Raw genomic sequence first — 19,126 nt, forward strand, 5'->3', positions numbered from 1 at the left:
AATATTACGCAATAGCAAGAAATTTTCAATTGCACAGTTTTGTACAATAGCAAGAAATATGCAATTGCACAGCATTGTGCCATTTTCAAATTGGTCTACATTAAGGTCCAAAGGATCAAAAAATAAACTTTGTTTGATTTCAACAAAAATTGAATATATGGGGTTCTTCAATGCTGAATCTCTAACCATGTATTTAGATTTTTAATATTTGGGCCCAGTTATCAAATTGGTCCACATTGAGGTCTAAAGGGTCTAAAATTGAACATTATTTAATTTCATCAAAAATTGGATTCTTGGGGTTCTATGCTATGATGAATCTAACCATGTATTTAGATATTGGATATTGGACCATAATAGGTAAATGTCCAATTTAAAAAACACCTATGTTGTGTCAACTATTTAATCACAATCCAAATTCAGAGCTGTATCAAGCTTAAATGTTGTGTCCATACTTGACTCAATTGTTCAGGGTTCGACCTCTGCAGTCGTATAAAGCTGGGCCATGCAGAGTATCTGGTTAACTTATAACTCTAAAACCAAAGCATTTAGAGCAAATCTGACAGGGGGTAAAGTTGTTTGTCAGGTCAAGATTTTTTTGCTGTGAATTTAAGATGAATTGGACTACCTGTTGTAGGGTTGCTGCCCCTGAATTGGTAATTTTAAGGAAATTTTGCCGTTTTTGGTTATCATATATATATTGAACACATAGACCAAGGTGAGCGACACAGGCTCTTTAGAGCCTCTAGTTTAATTCTTGTTATGTATTTTCTCCACGCCCAATGTTTTGAAGGAGACACGGGAATACCAGGTGTGTGATGGTGCCTCTGTCTGGTCTTGTTAGCGCTCTCACAGGTACAATTATAGGTATAGGTTCTATAGAATATTTGGGAAACCGTTGAGGTTACATGGTTACTTTGAAATAAATGTCTTTAACTTTTTAGTATCTAGTACATATCACTAGTCCCATCGTGCACTGCTGTTTTTCATGTAACAATAACGCAATATAATCTTAGCCTCAATAATTATTGTTACATTCGTCCTTACCCAACCATGCATGCCGGTATTATTGTTACATTTCCATGTAACCATAGCCAGTGCCTACTTTGAAAGCTTGATTGCTTATACACAGGTTAAATAAAGGGAACAATTTGATTGGTTAACTTCCATTGAGGAAATTTTCTTATAAACAATTTACCATGCAAATGAGTGTTTGCTACAGACCTGCTGCAAACATTCATATGCAAACGAGTGTTTGCGGAAGACCTGCAGCAAAAAAAATTATGCAAATTAATATTTCACCTTCGTGTTTGCAGCAAACCTGCGGCAAACATTTATATTCAAATTAATATTTCTCATGCGTGTTAGCTGCAGACTCTGAACGGGCAGGAACTACATGTATCATGTTGTGTACACATCACAATATCTATATTACACAGTAAATTCTGAAAAAAATAGGTTACATACAAACATAAAATAATTCATATACTTTATCATTTGCAAAATGATCATAACAAAAGTTTTTATTTTTTTAAAGTTTTGTTGTTGTTCAAGTAAGACTAATGAGTATCTGTATAAAAATGCAATTATTTTGTACAGCTGTTTTATTTGAATTTTATAATAATTTAACTTGAACTATAACAACATAATATTTTTAATACGTTATAATCTCCAAACATACTTGAGAGTACTAAACTTGAGAATGGAAACGGGGAATGTGTCAAAGAGACAACAACCCAACCATAAAGCAGACAACAGTCGAAGCCCACCAACGGGTCTCCAATGAAGCGAGAAACTCCCGCATACGGAGGCTGTATATTTATTACTTCAATAGTTTGAAAATGTTGTTCAAACCTTGATGTTCGTGATCGTGCAGGTATTTGTGGAGGGGACGAATTCCATATGTTTGAACTTCTACGAACAATTTGCACTTACAAATCATATCTTTGAAAACTAAACTTTTAATTTATAGCTTAAAATGCTCCTTGAATACTCAATTATATTTTTTTCCAGGAGGTTACCAATAGGCATGCTCAGTCATTTAATGCAATTATTGCAATGCTCTTGTAATATATAGAATTGTCAAAGATTTCTGCGTTGTAGCTGTGAACATCCCTTATATTCTTGTTTTTCCTGCGATCTTACTGCAAACATAATTGTTTCTGCAAACTTGTCACAAGCTTGAGGTATTAGATATAAGAAAATGTGGAATGAGTGCCAATGAGACAATCCAAGTCACAATTCATAAAAGTATAAAAGTACCATTGTATGTCAAAGTTCGGTCTTCAATACGTAGCCTTTATATGTCCTTTTTAAACGGTTATATGCTAGCAAGGGCTTCATCTGTCTGTGTCCCATGGACACATTCCGCATTGACCACAGGAAATATTAAATTTATGGCCGCTTTAGCTTTCTCACGGTTTTATAAAACTTATAGTATTATATACTTTACGTAAGTATAGTATTATATACTATAAGTAATGCCATTTAAGCTCTGTTTTAAATATTTAGTATACGATTAACAAAATTTGCTCCTTAAAACCCATATAAGATATATATCAAAGTTTCAATGATAAGATATTTTGAATTTAAAATAATTGGTAAAACGGGTTTACATATTTCTGTGACTCTTTTTAATTGATCAAGTTAGTTAAGATCTACAAAAAATAAAATATTTGCCTAAGTGGTCCATGTCGTGGTAGACATATATCAGACAGTATCAATCCTATACGAGCTTATTATTGTAAAATATCGTCATCCTTTTTTTGAAAATGCTGTTTATTTAAGATACTCAAGTAATGAGATTCTAATGACCAAACATTGATCGCAGGAACAGACGTATATTTCAATATTTTTTAAACTTTTGAATGTGATCTGTTTTTTCCAGATAAACCAAAGACAAAGACAGTAAGTAATTTAATAACACTTAGTCTATCATTTGACTGTTCATTCAAAAGATAAGTATACTTTTCTGCTTTCCTTCAAACAGGAGAAAAAAATGTATTGTACTAAAGATTGTTGTAATTAGGTGAACATTTGTAAAGTCGTATGTGACCGTATTTATATAAAACGAAAAATGATGATGATAATCTTTTGGTTTAGTATGAAACCAATCGCGTAGAAATAGATTGTCAAATGGGATGGGGGAAATTTAATATGTAGTCTAGACGTAAACTACTTTCAATATTATGTTTTTGCAAATAGAGGGGGCAATGCCCATTGGCTCGGCTCCTTCGCAAACCTTAACGTCCATACAAAACTATTAAATGCATCATAGAACGAGCACATGTTTATGTTATTACGATTTATAAGATTTATGAGCCCTGTAATAGACTTACACGCTGATCTGAATTTTTTAGAATGCTAGTTCTGGAGTGGAGGTAAGACAACTTTCCTCATTTAACAAAACATAATAGACCTGTCGTACAGAATAGAAACTTGATCAAATTGAAGTGACATAAAATAACTGTAAAAAAGAAGATGTGTTATGATTGCCAATGAGACAACTATCCACAAAAGACCAAAATGACACAGACATTAACAACTATAGGTCACCGTACGGCCTTCAACAAGAGCAACGCCCATACCGCTATAGTCAGCTATAAAAGGCCCCGATAAGACAATGTAAAACAATTCAAACGAGAAAACTAACGGCCTTATTTATGTAAAAAAATGAACGAAAAAACAAATACGCAACACATAAACAAACGACAACCACTACAGGCTCCTGATGTCTTGTTTATAACAATATACGAAATATATCACTCCTACCTTTACCCATCCTGTTTTGCCACTAATATCAGATTAACCGCATTGACAATTACGGTTGCCGATTGAGTAGATTTCTTAGGAATTGTCACAACATGTATATCCAGTTCCTCGAACACATTTCAAAACGGTAACATAAGAAAATCAGTTATATATAAAAACACTTTATACACTGTACTTACACCACCAACACTATAACTATATCAAACCGAAACGAGTTTGATCACAGAAACATGTCAAATAATGTCTGGAAAAAAATCTGTACGTTACTTTTCCAGTGGCAGAATTTGGAAATACGTTTGGCACAGGGATATGATGATAAATCACCACCACAACTTTGTTTCAATGTATCGGATCAAAGATTATATCCTCATTTTACTGCCATCGTCTTCGAAAACATTTCCAATCACATTATCTTCTCAAGCACCGGTTGTATTTTGAATTAGACCAGGATTATTGTTTTGAAAACTTACTATCCAGACATTTAAGTCGTTACTAGATATAGAAGTTAATTATAAAATCCAGAGAATAAATACTAGGGCTGGTAATATTTTAAAAACACAATTGATATTATCTTTCTGAGTTATGGCAATGAATCCACCTACAGTACACGTACCTTACATTAAGTCCTCGGAATTACTAAACACTAGATGAACTCTGAAAAATCGTGTGTTTTTGAAATTTGACTAATTACGGAATGACTGTAATATTTTTTCTGTCTATGGAGAAATAACATAAAAAAATTTGGTGCATACTGAATAACGCGCGTAGCGAGTTATTTAACAGTGTGCACAACATTTTTTTTAATGTTATTTCGAATAGACAGAAAACATATTACAGTCATTTCTTATAAGTTAATTCTTAATTCCATTTTAAACCATAGAAAAGCATGAAAAAACGTTGATGACGTCACGGTCACATGACTAAATTATGTCTATAGGCTGATAACAAAATAACGTCAGCCAATCAAAAGACGCGTTACATCAAAAATTAAATTATTAACACTTACATTTGTACCCCTTTTAGAGTTATGATCGATATCTCAATACTTTCATGACAGACATAGTGGATAACAAAAAGAGGATAACAATATCGTTTAAACTTGGCCATCCCATATTTAAAGTATTTATTATTTTCAGTACAAATATTCGCGTATGTCTATGGTCATCTTTACCGCTGCCTCGTCATAACATAGATTTATATACTATCTTAAATTACTAAAGCGGTGTTATAGTGATGTCTGACACAATCACACAGGGGGAGCAGGATTATATCAAATCACTCCGGTTTAGGTGTTACTCGTGATCCTGAGTCTTTATTAGTCGTATATTGCTATCACGTTGGCGTCGTCGTCTGAGTCGTCGTCGTCGTCCGAATACTTTTAGTTTTCGCACTCTAACTTTAGTAAAAGTGAATAGAAATCTATGAAATTTTACTAAAGTTTATGACCACAAAAGGAAGGTTGGGATTGATTTTGGGAGTTTTGATCTCAACATTTGAGGAATTAGGGGCCAAAAAGGGCCCAAATAAGCATTTTCTTGGTTTTCGCACAATAACTTTAGTTTAAGTAAATAGAAATCTATGAAATTTTGACACACGGTTTATGACCACAAAAGGAAGGTTGGGATTGATTATGGGAGTTTTGGTTCCAACAGTTTAGGAATAAGGGGCCAAAAAAGGGCCCAAATAAGCATTAATCTTGGTTTTTGCACAATAACTTTAGTTTAAGTAAATAGAAAACAATGAAATTTAAACACAAGGTGTATGACCACAAAAGGAAGGTTGGTATTGATTGTGGAAGTTGGAGTTTCAACAGTTTAGGAATTAGGGGCCAAAAAGGGGCCCAAATAAGCATTTTTCTTGGTTTTCACACCATAACTTCAGTATAAGTAAATAGAAATCTATGAAATTTAAACACAAGGTTTATGACCATAAAAGGAAAGTTGGTATTGATTTTGGTAGTTTTGGTCCCAACAGTTTAGGAATAACGGGGCCCAAAAGGTCAAAAATTAAACTTTGTATGATTTCATCAAAAATTGAATAATTGGGGTTCTTTGATATGCCGAATCTAACTGTGTATGTAGATTCTTAATTTTTGGTCCCATTTTCAAATTGGTCTACATTAAGGTCCAAAGGGTTCAAAATTAAAATAAGTTTGATTTTGACAAAAATTGAATTCTTGGGGTTCTTTGATATGCTGAATCTAAAAATGTACTTATATTTTTGATTATTGGCCCAGTTCTCAAGTTGGTCCAAATCGGGGTCCAAAATTAAACTTTGTTTGATTTCATCAAAAATTGAATAAATGGGGTTCTTTGATATGCCAAATCTAACTGTGTATGTAGATTCTTTATTTTTGGTCCTGTTTTCAAATTGGTCTACATTAAAGTCCAAAGGGTCCAAAATTAAACTTAGTTTGATTTTAACAAAAATTGAATTCTTGGGGTTCTTTGATATGCTGAATCCAAACATGTACTTAAATTTTTGATTATGGGCCCAGTTTTCAAGTTGGTCCAAATCAAGATCCAAAATTATTATATTAAGTATTGTGCAATAGCAAGAAATTTTCAATTGCACAGTACTCAGCAATAACAAGAAATCTTCGATTGCACAGTATTGTGCAGTAGAAAGATTTTTTCAATTGCACAGTAATTTCATTGTTGGCGCATGCTCAAGGGTAGATGGTCAGCTAAAACTAGTGAGATATAAAAATGTAATATATTCAAAAACCCGCATCGTTTGGGGGTAATGAAAGATTGTATCGGCAATGATATATAGTAGGTAAACATTTGTAAGAAAAATCCGTGTGTTTAGTGGTGATTATGACTTATTAAATGTGGTGTGGTCATCGACTCAATTCGGACAATCATTCAAAATGGAGGACTTTTGAAACAACTCACGGAGTAAAAGGTACATTGTTTACATTTGACATAATATATTGTAAGCACTATACACGCAAGTTCATAAACCATTTACAATACTAAGCCATCCATACTCAATTTACTCAACTTGTATTAAACTGTTTTGCTACATAAATTGATGTCCTCTCCTAGTTCCACAAATTCCGGTAAAAGGCGTATGCGAACAAGTAATCCCACCCCACCAAAACGTGAGGATAAAAGATCACGTACAGACGTAATGGATCAACAATACATAGACGTTAGTTCTCATACTGCGGAAGCGGTACATACACTTTTACCACAATTTACCATCTCAGATGAAGATATACAAAAAATAGCAGATGCTGTAAAGTCCAATATTATTACTGACATTACAAATCTAATTAAATCGCACACAGAGCCACTCCTTGAACAAATTGACCAATAGTCCGGCGGCTTTGTGAAAAATTGTGCACATCCTGTTACAAGCATGAAATTTGGCATAGACCTTTCTCAACTATTACTCTTTTATTTCAGATAGGGAGGCAATTGAAAAAAAACTCTCACTTCCGGTAAAATCCAAAATGGCGGACATCATACTTAAATCAGCCCCATATCGAAGGCTAGCGTGTAAAAATGTCCTATTAACATGCTACTATCATAATATTTGGTACAGACCTTTGTGTTTTACTACTATTTGATAAATTAAATAGATTAGATGTCTCCAGAAACCCACTTCCGGTTAAAATCCAATATGGCGGTCACTGTACTTAAATAAGCTTATTTTTTAGGGAGGGCAATTGAAATGTGTTTTAACGTATTGCTACTATAGTTACATTGTGTGTGAACCTTTCTTTGGTGCTTCTGACGGAGACAATGTATAAGACATATGTCTTTAAAAAAACTTACTTCCGGAAGTATCCAAAATGGCGGACAGAGAAATATCTATTTTTTATTCAAATTTTCATTTTTTTTCAAAATGTAAAGAAAATGATTTTATTTTGTGCTGGTCATTAAACTTTTGGCTTTAAGTTATCCCCAAAACCACTTATTCTAGCATGTTGTAAATGCTAAGATATAAAGTTGACACTTCCGGTAAAAATATGACGTAAATTTCAAAGATGAGTCCTCAATCTATTTCTTCGATGTAGAGTTTTGGATAGATTGATTTAAACAAAATAAAATCACTATAGTACTAAAAAATATTTAAAATTACTACTATTTGGCCAAGAATACATGCTTATTCACAGTCACCACCACATGCACACAAGGCAGTGCACGGGATACTCGATTTTACAAATTACGATTACGATTCATTTAAAAGTAAAAAGGCATCCATTCTTACACCCATAATGTACAAGCTTCTGAAAAAAAGAATGAGGTCTCAGAAAGAGTTTTTTTTAAAAGGGACCCTCTTTCTCCCTTCGCAATCCATTAGTGACAAGACTAGGTAGCACAAGAGTCAATCCAAAGCTCGTCTCACTAAACACCTGCATTAGTATATTACACGTTTTGCATGCTTGAAAAGACTAGAACAAGTCGTGGGAATAGCCTCACTTAAAATGAGTTTTCCCTTTTGTGCAAAAATTGACTTTTTTGCTTCGTTAATCATGTTAGATCTGATAAGTTTGTGCGATCTTACAGTAAAACCCCGGTGATTTAGGCTGATCAATCATCATTCTTTATGTTAAAGTCACATCTTCAAATACCATCAATGTCTCCCACGCAGTCTTTTTTTTTTTCCTTTTCAAGCAAAGAGAAAACAGTATCACAACCCGTCATAAGGTATAGGTCAGAAATAAAAGTGTGTGATCACTCATTGCCTAGTGCATTTGAAAGGCCATTGATAGATATTAATCCAAAGATTTTTGCCTCCCCAAATACAATCCATAGTTCGTCTGCCCCTATGTCACGGAATAGCGAAATGGTATTGACAGCATCATCATTGACTGTTAATCATGACTCGTTTAAGTGTGTGTTTAACTGCATCAGACACATGCACCATGATTTAAGTGTCAGTCAGTGTCAGTGCTACACTTAAAATACACCACGTGGTGAATAAGATGGAATATCATGAGCATTTGTTGCTACAACTACCATACTCATCAAAGACTTCATCCACTCTTGTTACAGTCTCAATGTATTTTATTAAGGTAAGGAGATAATACACAATCATCATACTCGTAAGGAAACACCTTGAAACTGTAACAACAGTGAATGTAGTGTTGGATGTGAACATAGACAATACTGGTAGTTTGAAAGCTGCTAAAAGAAGCAAGGGCAACATTTAGGGGAAAGGGAATACACAGACGAACCCAGGATTAAAAACATCCTCAAAATTGGGAAAGTTTTCTGAGAGATGACGACAGTAAGAAAGAACTTTTAAGTTTTCATTCACATGAGCTTGCTCAATACAATTTTGAGTACAAGGTAGTTGAAGCAACAAATGCTCAGGATGTTAAGTGTTATCCACCACTTGATGATGTTTCAAGTTTAGCACCATGTTTACACGAAGAGACTGACACTAGAATCAAGATAGATATGTCTGATGCAGTGAAACATAGACTTAATTGAGTCATGACTCAAACAGTAGATACTGATGTCATTGCTGTTTTGCTATTCCGTGACATAGGGGTAGACAAACTTTGGTTTTGCATTTGGAAGGGTAAAAGTATAAGATATATATCAATCAATGACCTTTCAAATGCACTATAGGCATTAAAAGATAACACGTTTGCTGGAAAAGGAACTGCGTTGGTGACCTTAATGGAGTTTGAGGATGTGACTATAGCATTTAGAATGATGATTGACCAGCCAACATCACCATATGGATTTGATGTTTAATGTCATTGAAAACGATACGTGGTTTTGATGGAAGATCGAAAAATAAAAGAAACAGATTAGGTTAACAAGGCAAGACAATATGTGTTTTTGCAGAATCTATGGATGTGAGAAGCAATACCACAGTCTTTGTAAATGTTGGAAATCAGCTCTCCGATTGTGAATTGCGGCCTACTGAGTATGCTGATTGGGTATTATGTCCTTACCGAAATAAAATATCTTGAAACTGAAATACGAGTAGATGAAGTCTTGGATGCGTATGGTAGTTATAGCAACAAATGGTCAGGATATTCTATCTTATCCACCACGTAATGTATTTCAAGTTCAGCACCAAGTTCACATTCAGAGGCAGACACTAAAATCATGGTGCATGTGTCTGATGCAGTGAAACACGCACTTAAACGAGTCATGATTCGAACAGTCGTTAATGATGATGCTGTCGATACTGTTTCGCTATTCCGTGACATAGGGGTAGACGAACTATGGATTGTGTTTGGGAGGGCAAAAGCCTTGGATTAATATTATATCTATCAATGACCTTTCAAATGCACTAGGCAATGAGTGATCTGAGTGATCTGAAACATTTATTGTTAGCCATGTCTTTACATGTTGTGATATGGTTCTCTCTTTGCTTGAAAGAGGGAAAAAGACTATGTGGGAGACATTGATTGCATTTGAAGATGTGATTTTAACAAAAAGAATGATGATTAATCAGATTAAATCACCAGGGTTTTACTGTAAGATCGCACAAACTTAACAGATGGGTATAACATGGTTAACGAAGCAAGGCAATAACTATTTGCGCAACAGGGACGGCTTTTTGAGGCTATTCCCTATACTTGGTCTAGTCTTTTCCAGCATGTAAATCATGCAATATACTTAGGTAGGTGTTTAGGGAGACGAGCTTGGGATTGGCTCTTATGCTACCCACTCCAGGCGGGGACAAAGAGGATAACTTTTGAAAAACTCTTTTTGAGGCCTCATCATTTTGTCAAAAGCTTATACATTGTGGATGTAAGAAAGGATAACGTGGTCATTTTTAATGTGGAAAATCGGGTATCCCGTGCACTGCGATGTGTGCATGTCATGGTGACTGTGAATAAACATGTATTCTTGGCCAAATAGTAGTAATTTTAAATAATTTTTAGTACTATAGTGATTTTATTTTGTTTTAATCAATCTATCCAAAACTCTACATCAAAGAAATAGATTGAGGACTCATCTTTGAAACTTACGTCATATTTTTAACTATTGTCAACTTTATATCTAAATATTTACAACATGCTAGAATAAGTGGTTTTGAGGATAACTTTAAGCTAAAAGTTTAAAGACCAGCACAAAATAAAATCATTTTCTTTACATTTTGAAAAAAATTAAATTTGAATAAAAAATTGATATTTCTATGTCCGCCATTTTGGATATTACCGGAAGAAAAGGTTTTTAAGACATATGTCTTATGCATTGTATCCATCAGAAACACCACAGATAGGTTCATACACAATATAATGATAGTAGCAATACGTTAAAATACATTTCAGTTACCCTCCCTAAAAAATAAGCTTATTTAAGTACAATGTCAGCCATATTGGATTTAAACCGGAAGTGGGGTTTCTGAAGACATCTAATCTATTTAATTTATCCAAAAGTAGTAAAAAACAAAGGTCTGTACCAAATATTATGATAGTAGCATGATAATAACACATTTTACACGCTAGCCTTAGATTTTGGGCAATCGGAACTACTCGGCCTTTCTGGTTGCACGAAGAAATAACGGTTATTGTACTGCATAGCGAGAATGGCCGAGTAGTTACGATTGAGATTTTGGGCTGATTTAAGTAATACGTCCGCCATTTTGGATTTTACCGGAAGTGAGACATTTTTTCAAATGCCTCCCTATCTGAAACAAAAGAGTAATAGTTGAGGAAGGTCTATGCCAAATTTCATGCTTGTAACAGGATGTGCACAATTTGTCTGAAATATGCTTGTAGCCGCCGGACTACAACTGAAATATGAAAACAAAAAACTTAGAGAAGATGTAGATGCTGTTGAGCAATATGGGCGTAGAAGCTTAATCCGAATATCTGGTGTCCCTGAACCAAATGATGAGAGAAACACAACAGAAGTTGTTCGCAAAATTATTTCTGATATTGTCAGATCCTGAGTTTAAGGGAGTTGACATTCTCAGATCACATCGAGTGGGTAAATTATCAGACCCCGATGTCAACAGTGACCCAAAACATCGTCAGATAATTGTTCGATTATCAGAACCTGGTGTCAAGTTCAGGATACTTAAATGTAGAAAACATCTGAAAGAAAATGCAAATTTTAAGTCCGTCTACATCAATGAAGATTTAACCATGCTTCGCAACAATATACTCTATCACTGCAGAAAACTGTTGAAAAAGAACAAAATTAAACAGTTATGGACAACGAATGGGAAAATATATATGCTTGACAAACACGATCAATACTATGATGTTACAACTACAACTAGATTCGTCCAAGCAGTCGACAAGTTAGACCCGTCCTACACTACACTAGATGGATGGTAGTCTAACATGATAGCAGTATTAATAAACTCATTTGTGTTGTACTTGATTAACTATGATAATGACATCTTAATATCAATACTACGTTCTTTTGCAACCAACGAAACAGGTGTGTGTGTTGGTTTTTTTTTTTCTTATTGTGTTTTTTTTTTTACTACTTTTATATCCATAGTAAATTCCTATGAGGTGAAGGTTATTATATTTAAACCAATCGAGTTGACCATGTCATATACTCTTTTTTCATTGGCAAATGAGTAAATGAATTCACACGGCAATTGTTGATGTCAATTTTGTATGTACCACATTAGAGACTGTATCGATTTTTCGATTCAAACACTACCTGTGTACATGCAGACTTTTAAAATTTGAGGTGTTATGAGGGTTGTATTTTGTTTATTCGTATGGCATATACGTGGATAGTTTCATTTTCATTATTTTGTCTTTTCTTTTGATAAACATTTTACATCTCAATTATATAATTGAAAATTTAATTACAGCACTCCACATTGTTTTAGGTAAAAGTTGTGGTAAACGCGTATCTCGTTTCTCGATATTGTTGAAAAACAGTCAAAATTATTATACCTATGCACACAAGCATTAAAATGTTAGTACGTATCCACTTATATTATATTTATTTCATGCAAGATTATACTAACTACATTATTTTGTATTCAGAACCCCCGAACAATTTCTCAAAAATATATTGTTCTTGTTATGTTCACCTATATTTTTTGTTCCTTGATTTTTCTCATTTTTTTTTACATTCTTTCTTAAATTTTGTGACACACTTCGAATCGGACTACGCGCTACTGAAAAATTTCGCCTGACGAACAGGATGATCCGCTCATATGTACAGGTCATGCTCTCTCGCGCCAATTATGTGCACACCTCGGGAGTCACCTAATGGGGGTTGACGTATCATGCTACCGAGAGAGTATTGGCCGGTTTTTATGTGCTGCGCATACTGTCAAGAAGGGAAAGAGATTATCGTTTCTTGACATAATCTGCATTTCACTTTTCGCAAAGTACGGTATCCGTATGTTACCAGTTACTATACTGTTACATTTTGTATTTCACCAAGTCGATACACGTAGCATTATTTCACAGCAAGTTGATAAAAGTGACGCTAGGATTTCCAAGTGTTCACACGACCGTTTACATGATCATTGTGATATTATCATAGCTTGCTCGTTCAGTATAGTTTGTATCTTGTTATTGATATCCGGCATTGAGCCAAATCCAGGTCCGTTGACTACAGAGTCAAGCTTTAGTAGTAATAGTAGCCAAGATGATGTTTTTAAAAATGCTGTTTCATTTATGCATCTAAATATTCAGAGTATTGTTCCGAAGCTTGAGTTGATTGCCGCTGAATATTCTTGCCATGAATTACTCTCGTTTACCGAAAGTTGGCTTTCATCGCAAGTAAGCAATGAAGCCATTTTATTACCGGGTTATAAAACACCATTCCGAAGAGATCGGGTGGGGAAGGCAGGGGGAGGTGTTATAGTATATGTTAAAGATAACTTGAATTGCTCCGAAAGGCGAGACTTAGTGGTCTGTGGTACTGAGTGTATATGGCTCGAAGTAAGATTCAAGACCAAAAAATATCTTTATGGGACCTTTTACGTCCCACCTAACAGTAGCCCACAGGTATGGGACAACATAGAACAGTCTATCGACCTTGCCTTATCATGCAATTTAGATATCATAGTTACAGGTGATTTTAACACCAACCAGTTAAGGAACACCACTAATGATAGAATTAGCATGATTAAAGCACAATTCAGTCTACATCAAGTTATCTCCGATCCAACTTATATTACAGAACACAGTTCATCACTTCTAGACCTTGTTTTAGTAAATGACCCTGTTAACCTCCTATTTTCTGATGTTGGGGCCCCGTTACTTGATCAAATACGATATCATTTACCTGTAAATAGGTATCCTTACCCAGCCATGCAAGTTACATCAAGTTTTTAAGCGTAAAGTATACATGTATGATAGAGGTGATTATGACTCATATAGACACCAGCTATCACTTGTTGATTGGGATGCTTTATTTATTTCCAATGACGTTGATGTCATAGCATGTGCCATAACGGACGAACTTATTGACAAGGCAGATAAAAACATTCCTAACCGAATTATTACAGTCAGAAAAGATAAACCACCATGGCTTACCGCTGATATCAAAAGGATGATTCGTAAAAAAAATCGTATCCATAAAAGAGCCAAAAAAACAAATTCTGCTCCGGACTGGACAAAATTTCGATTAGTTAGGAATAAGTGTAATAAACTAGTTTTAAACTCTAAAACTGATTATTTTTCAAAATTGTCAACCAAAATTATATCTGAAACTCATGGTGGCAAACAATATTGGAGTCTTATTAAATCTTTGATGAAATGTGACTCCAGCGACAGTCGCAGCATTCCCCCTTTACAGATAGATGAAGATCTGATCTGTGAAGATACAAAAAAGGCAAAAATATTTAATGATTATTTTTGTGGTCAATCAAATCTTGATGACTCTAATACACACCTTCCAGACATACCTGACACACGAACAGACGGACTCGGTGATATGATAATATCTGAGAACGAGGTAGTAGACATTTTGAAGATTTTGGATGTATCAAAAGCATCGGGACCAGATCGTATAAGCCCACGACTTCTAAAAGAAGCATATGGAATTATGAAATATCCTTTGTGCAGGTTATTTAACCTATCTTTATCAGTCGGCAAATTTCCTTCCGACTGGAAATGTGCTAATGTTACCCCTGTATTTAAGAAGGACTCTCCAAGCGACTATAGAAACTATAGACCGATATCATTGATAAGCGTTATCGGAAAAGTCATGGAAAGATGTGTTTTTAAGCATATTCATAACTATCTAATAGCTAACCAGATAATCACACCCAACCAATCAGGATTCACCCAAGGGGACTCAGCCATTAATCAATTGCTGAATATTACAAATGAGTTTGGGAAGGCATTAGATGACGGGAAAGAAATTAGAGTAATTTTTTGTGATATAAGTAAGGCATTTGACAGAGTTTGGCATAAGGGGTTGTTACGGAAATTAGAAGCTATTGGCATTAAAGGTTCTGTTTTGGCATGGGTACAAAATTATCTATCTGATAGAAAGCAAAGGGTTGTAATTAATAGTGTATCATCCGAGTGGGGTAATATAATGGCTGGGGTACCCCAGGGGTCGATCCTGGGTCCTCTTTTATTTTTGATATTTATTAACGATATCATATCTGATATACAGTCTTCTATTAAGTTGTTTGCTGATGATACAAGTTTATATTTGATAGTAGATGACCCCCAAGAATCAGCAAACAACTTGAATAGTGATCTCGCAAAAATCCATAGATGGTCTTCAGACTGGCTAGTAACCTTTAACCCTCAGAAAACCGAGACTATGACAATTTCACGGAAACGTAACAAACCTGATCATCCAAAACTTAACATGGACAACGTAACTGTAACTGAGGTATCAACCCATAAACACCTTGGATTACATATTTCAAACGATGGCACTTGGCACAAACATATTGATGTAATAACCGAAAAGGCATACAAACGACTGAATGTTCTTCGAAAATTTAAATTTATCCTTGACAGACGGACACTCGAGACAATATACCTAACATATATAAGACCATTATTAGAATATGCTGATGTCATCTGGGACAACAACACACATCTTTTGATTGATAAGATTGAAAAAGTGCAAACAGAGGCTGCCAGGATCGTAACTGGGGGTACTAGGTTGGTGTCCCTAGAGAGATTATATCTCGAAACGGGTTGGGAAAAGCTTAAAGATCGAAGGGAGGCCCACAGGTTAATTTATTTTTACAAGATGAAAAATAACATTACTCCGGAATATTTATCAACCTTAGTTCCAGAGTCCCATGCAGCCATACATTATCATAATACGAGAAACTCGTCCCTAATCCCCCCTGTTCGAACAAGAACAGCCCTGTATTCTAATTATTTTTTACCGGCAACTGTACGTTCATGGAATCTCCTCCCTGAGAATTCTAAGACCAGTACTTCGGTGGGGGCATTCAGGAATTGTGTCCAGTCTCGGGCGATTAAACCTCCAAATTATTATTACATTGGTAAGCGATTAGGTCAAATTTATCACTCAAGACTTCGTATTCAATGCAGTTCTCTAAATCATCATCTTTTTGTTAAAAATATAGTGGATTCGCCACTTTGTTTATGTGGTGCTATAGAAACTACAGCGCACTACTTGTTGCACTGCCCCCGTTTTCACATTATGCGTGAACAGCATTTTTATAATATCAATATAATACATTTTTTGTCGGAAGAAATCTTGCTACACGGTACAACGGACTTCAGCTACGAACAAAACATCGAAATATTCTTGGCAGTTCAAACATTTATACTCAGTAGCAAAAGATTTGTCATATGATAGCACACATCTTGTTCAACAAGTAATACTTATATCTATAATTGTGTCCGTTCAGAAACATACATTTTATTATTCCGATGTATATATTTTTTTCTTCTTTCTTGTGTGTCACAAACCTTATTATATGTTTTTTCTTCTTTCCATCTAGTGTAACATTGTTATTTTTATAACATTTTACCCTTTGAGTATTAAAATATGAAATGTTCTTATTAGGAAACGGATTAATATAAGCTAAGAGCTTGTTTCTGGATCCTATTAATTATTTTACTTGTATTATTATGTAAATGCCTATGTATGTACCTGAATATAATTAATAAAATATGTTTACACTAATTGCACAGTATTGCGCAATAGCAAGAAATCTTCAATTGCACAGAATTGTGCAATAGCAAGTATTTTCAATTGCACAGTATTGCGCAATAGCAAGAAATATCTAATTGCACAATATTGTGCAATAGCGAGAAATTTTTCTCATTTGAAATTTCATAAATAAAAAGAAAATTTCTTCAAACATTTTTTTGTTTTTTTGAGAGGATTAATATTTAACAGCATAGTAAATTGCTCAAAGGCAAAACAAAAATTTTAAGTTCATTAGACCACATTCATTCTGTGTCAGAAACCTATGCTGTGTCAACTATTTAATCGCAATCCAAATTTAGAGCTGAATCCAGCTTGAATGTTGTGTCCATACTTGCCCCAACCGTTCAGGGTTCAACCTATGCGGTCGTATAAAGCTGCGCCCTGCGGAGCATCTAGGTTTTCTATGTTGTGATATGTATACTGTTGTTTTTCTGTTGATAGTTTTTAAACGACCGCAAAATTAAAAAAACAAATGGTCGTATATTGGTATCACGTCGTCGTCGTCGTTAGCGTCGTCCGAAAACAGATGGTTTCTGGATAATAACTTTTGTATAAGTAAATAGAAATCAATAAAATTTAACACAATGTTTATAACCACAAAAGGAAGGTATGGATTGATTTTGGGGGTTATGGTCCCAAAGGTTTAGGAATTAGGAGCCCAAAGTATCCCAAAACAAGCATTTATCTAGTTTCAGGACAATAAGTTGTGTTTAAGTATTTCAATTGCTCTGAAATTGTACCACAATGTTTAATATGATAAGTAGAAGGTTGGAATTTATTTTAAGGGTTATGGGGCAAACTGTTTAGGAATTAAAGGCCAAAAAGGGGCCGAAAACAAGCATTTTTCTAGTTTCAGGATGATAACTTGTGTGTAACTGTATGGATCTCTCTGACATTGTACAACAAGGTTCCATATAATAAAGGGAAGGCTGGGATTCAGTTTGGGGTTAATTTCCCTGAATATGTAGGTATAAGGGGCTGAAAAAAGGGCCAAAAAGAAACATTTTTCTAGTTTACAGACAATAACTTGTGTATAAGTGTATGGATCTCTCTGAAACTATACAACAATGATTCTTACTACAAAGGTAAGGATGGAATTGAATTGTAGGGTTCTTGCTCCAAGGGGTTTTAATAAGTTGGGGGCCGAAAAAGGAGCTCAAATAAGCATTTTGTAGTTTCCAGTCAATAACTTATGCTTAAGCGTATAAATTTCTCTTAAATTATACCACAAGTTTCGATAAACATTTAGTAGTTTCCAGTCAATAACTTATGCTTAAGCGTATAAATATTTTGTAGTTTCCAGTCAATAACTTATGCTTAAGCGTATAAATTTCTCTTAAATTATACCACAAGTTTCGATACGAGGGGATGGTTATGGTGTTTTTTTGCTCAAATCATTTAGCAAATAAGGGCAAAAATTGGGAATAACAAGGGGTTTTCTGGTGAAAGGCAAGTTCTGGTGAAAGGCAAGTAAAACAATTTTAAAGCAGTGTAATGGAGGTAATCCCAATTCCATTTAAAGAATACTGTTATATATATGTTTGATTACCTCCCTTAACCTGCTTGAAAATTATGTATTAAGAAATGATGATGGTCTTGAGATGATTAGCTGTATAGTTTTTAGAAGTTACTATTAATTAATATTAATTTAACCATGACAATTTATATTTTAATATCTTAATCACAATTCAAATTCAGAGCTGTATCCAGCTTGAATGTTGTTTCCATACTTGCCCCAACTGTTTAGGATTCGACCTCTGCGTTCGAAGAAAGCTGCGCCCTGCGGATCACCTGGTTTCCTATATTTTGTCATGACATGGTTTTTTTTTTTTTTTTTTTTTTTTTTTTACTTATAATGGTTTTTATACGCCCGTTTACGGGACGTATTATGGTATATATATATATATAAATGTTTGTGGCACAACATCCTGTCCACAAGTTAACAATTTTTTTTTTTTTTCTGTGACGTATTAAATTTATATTAACATCTTGTGATCAGTTTTATTTGGCAATCGTCAATGGCAGTCAGCAGGGTTAAAGAACATCAGTTGTTCGACCTGTTAGTCAAATGCGTTTTGTTTAAATATACTTGTTCAGGCTTTTGGTCTTTTGGAAAATGTTGTTTGTGCTGTTTTTAGACCCTTCTACAACGAAATTTGTTTGACATGCACACGTATAAAAATTGCGGTTTTTATCCAACGCAGTCATAGGTTTGAACGTAGTTTTCAATTTAGACTCGTTTATATTTTTTGTTTGGGCATGTATCATATTTTCCCTCCGGTTTATAT

General features: G+C 34.5%; 1 protein-coding gene across 2 annotated transcripts in view; it reads left to right on the forward strand.

Annotated features, from left to right (window-relative positions):
- LOC134714657 (uncharacterized) overlaps positions 1-19,126 on the forward strand; it is a 36,025-nt gene that overhangs the window by 2,937 nt on the left and 13,962 nt on the right. The window contains exons 3-4 of one of the 2 annotated variants that reach the window (XM_063576092.1): positions 2,885-2,904; positions 3,357-3,377. In XM_063576092.1, the coding sequence (XP_063432162.1) occupies positions 2,885-2,904; positions 3,357-3,377 (41 nt within the window). The remainder of the gene's footprint in view (positions 1-2,884; positions 2,905-3,356; positions 3,378-19,126) is intronic. The other variant, XM_063576093.1, reaches the window with a different exon arrangement.

The sequence above is a fragment of the Mytilus trossulus genome, chromosome 4 (genome assembly GCF_036588685.1).
Source record: "Mytilus trossulus isolate FHL-02 chromosome 4, PNRI_Mtr1.1.1.hap1, whole genome shotgun sequence".
Taxonomy (NCBI): domain Eukaryota; kingdom Metazoa; phylum Mollusca; class Bivalvia; order Mytilida; family Mytilidae; genus Mytilus; species Mytilus trossulus.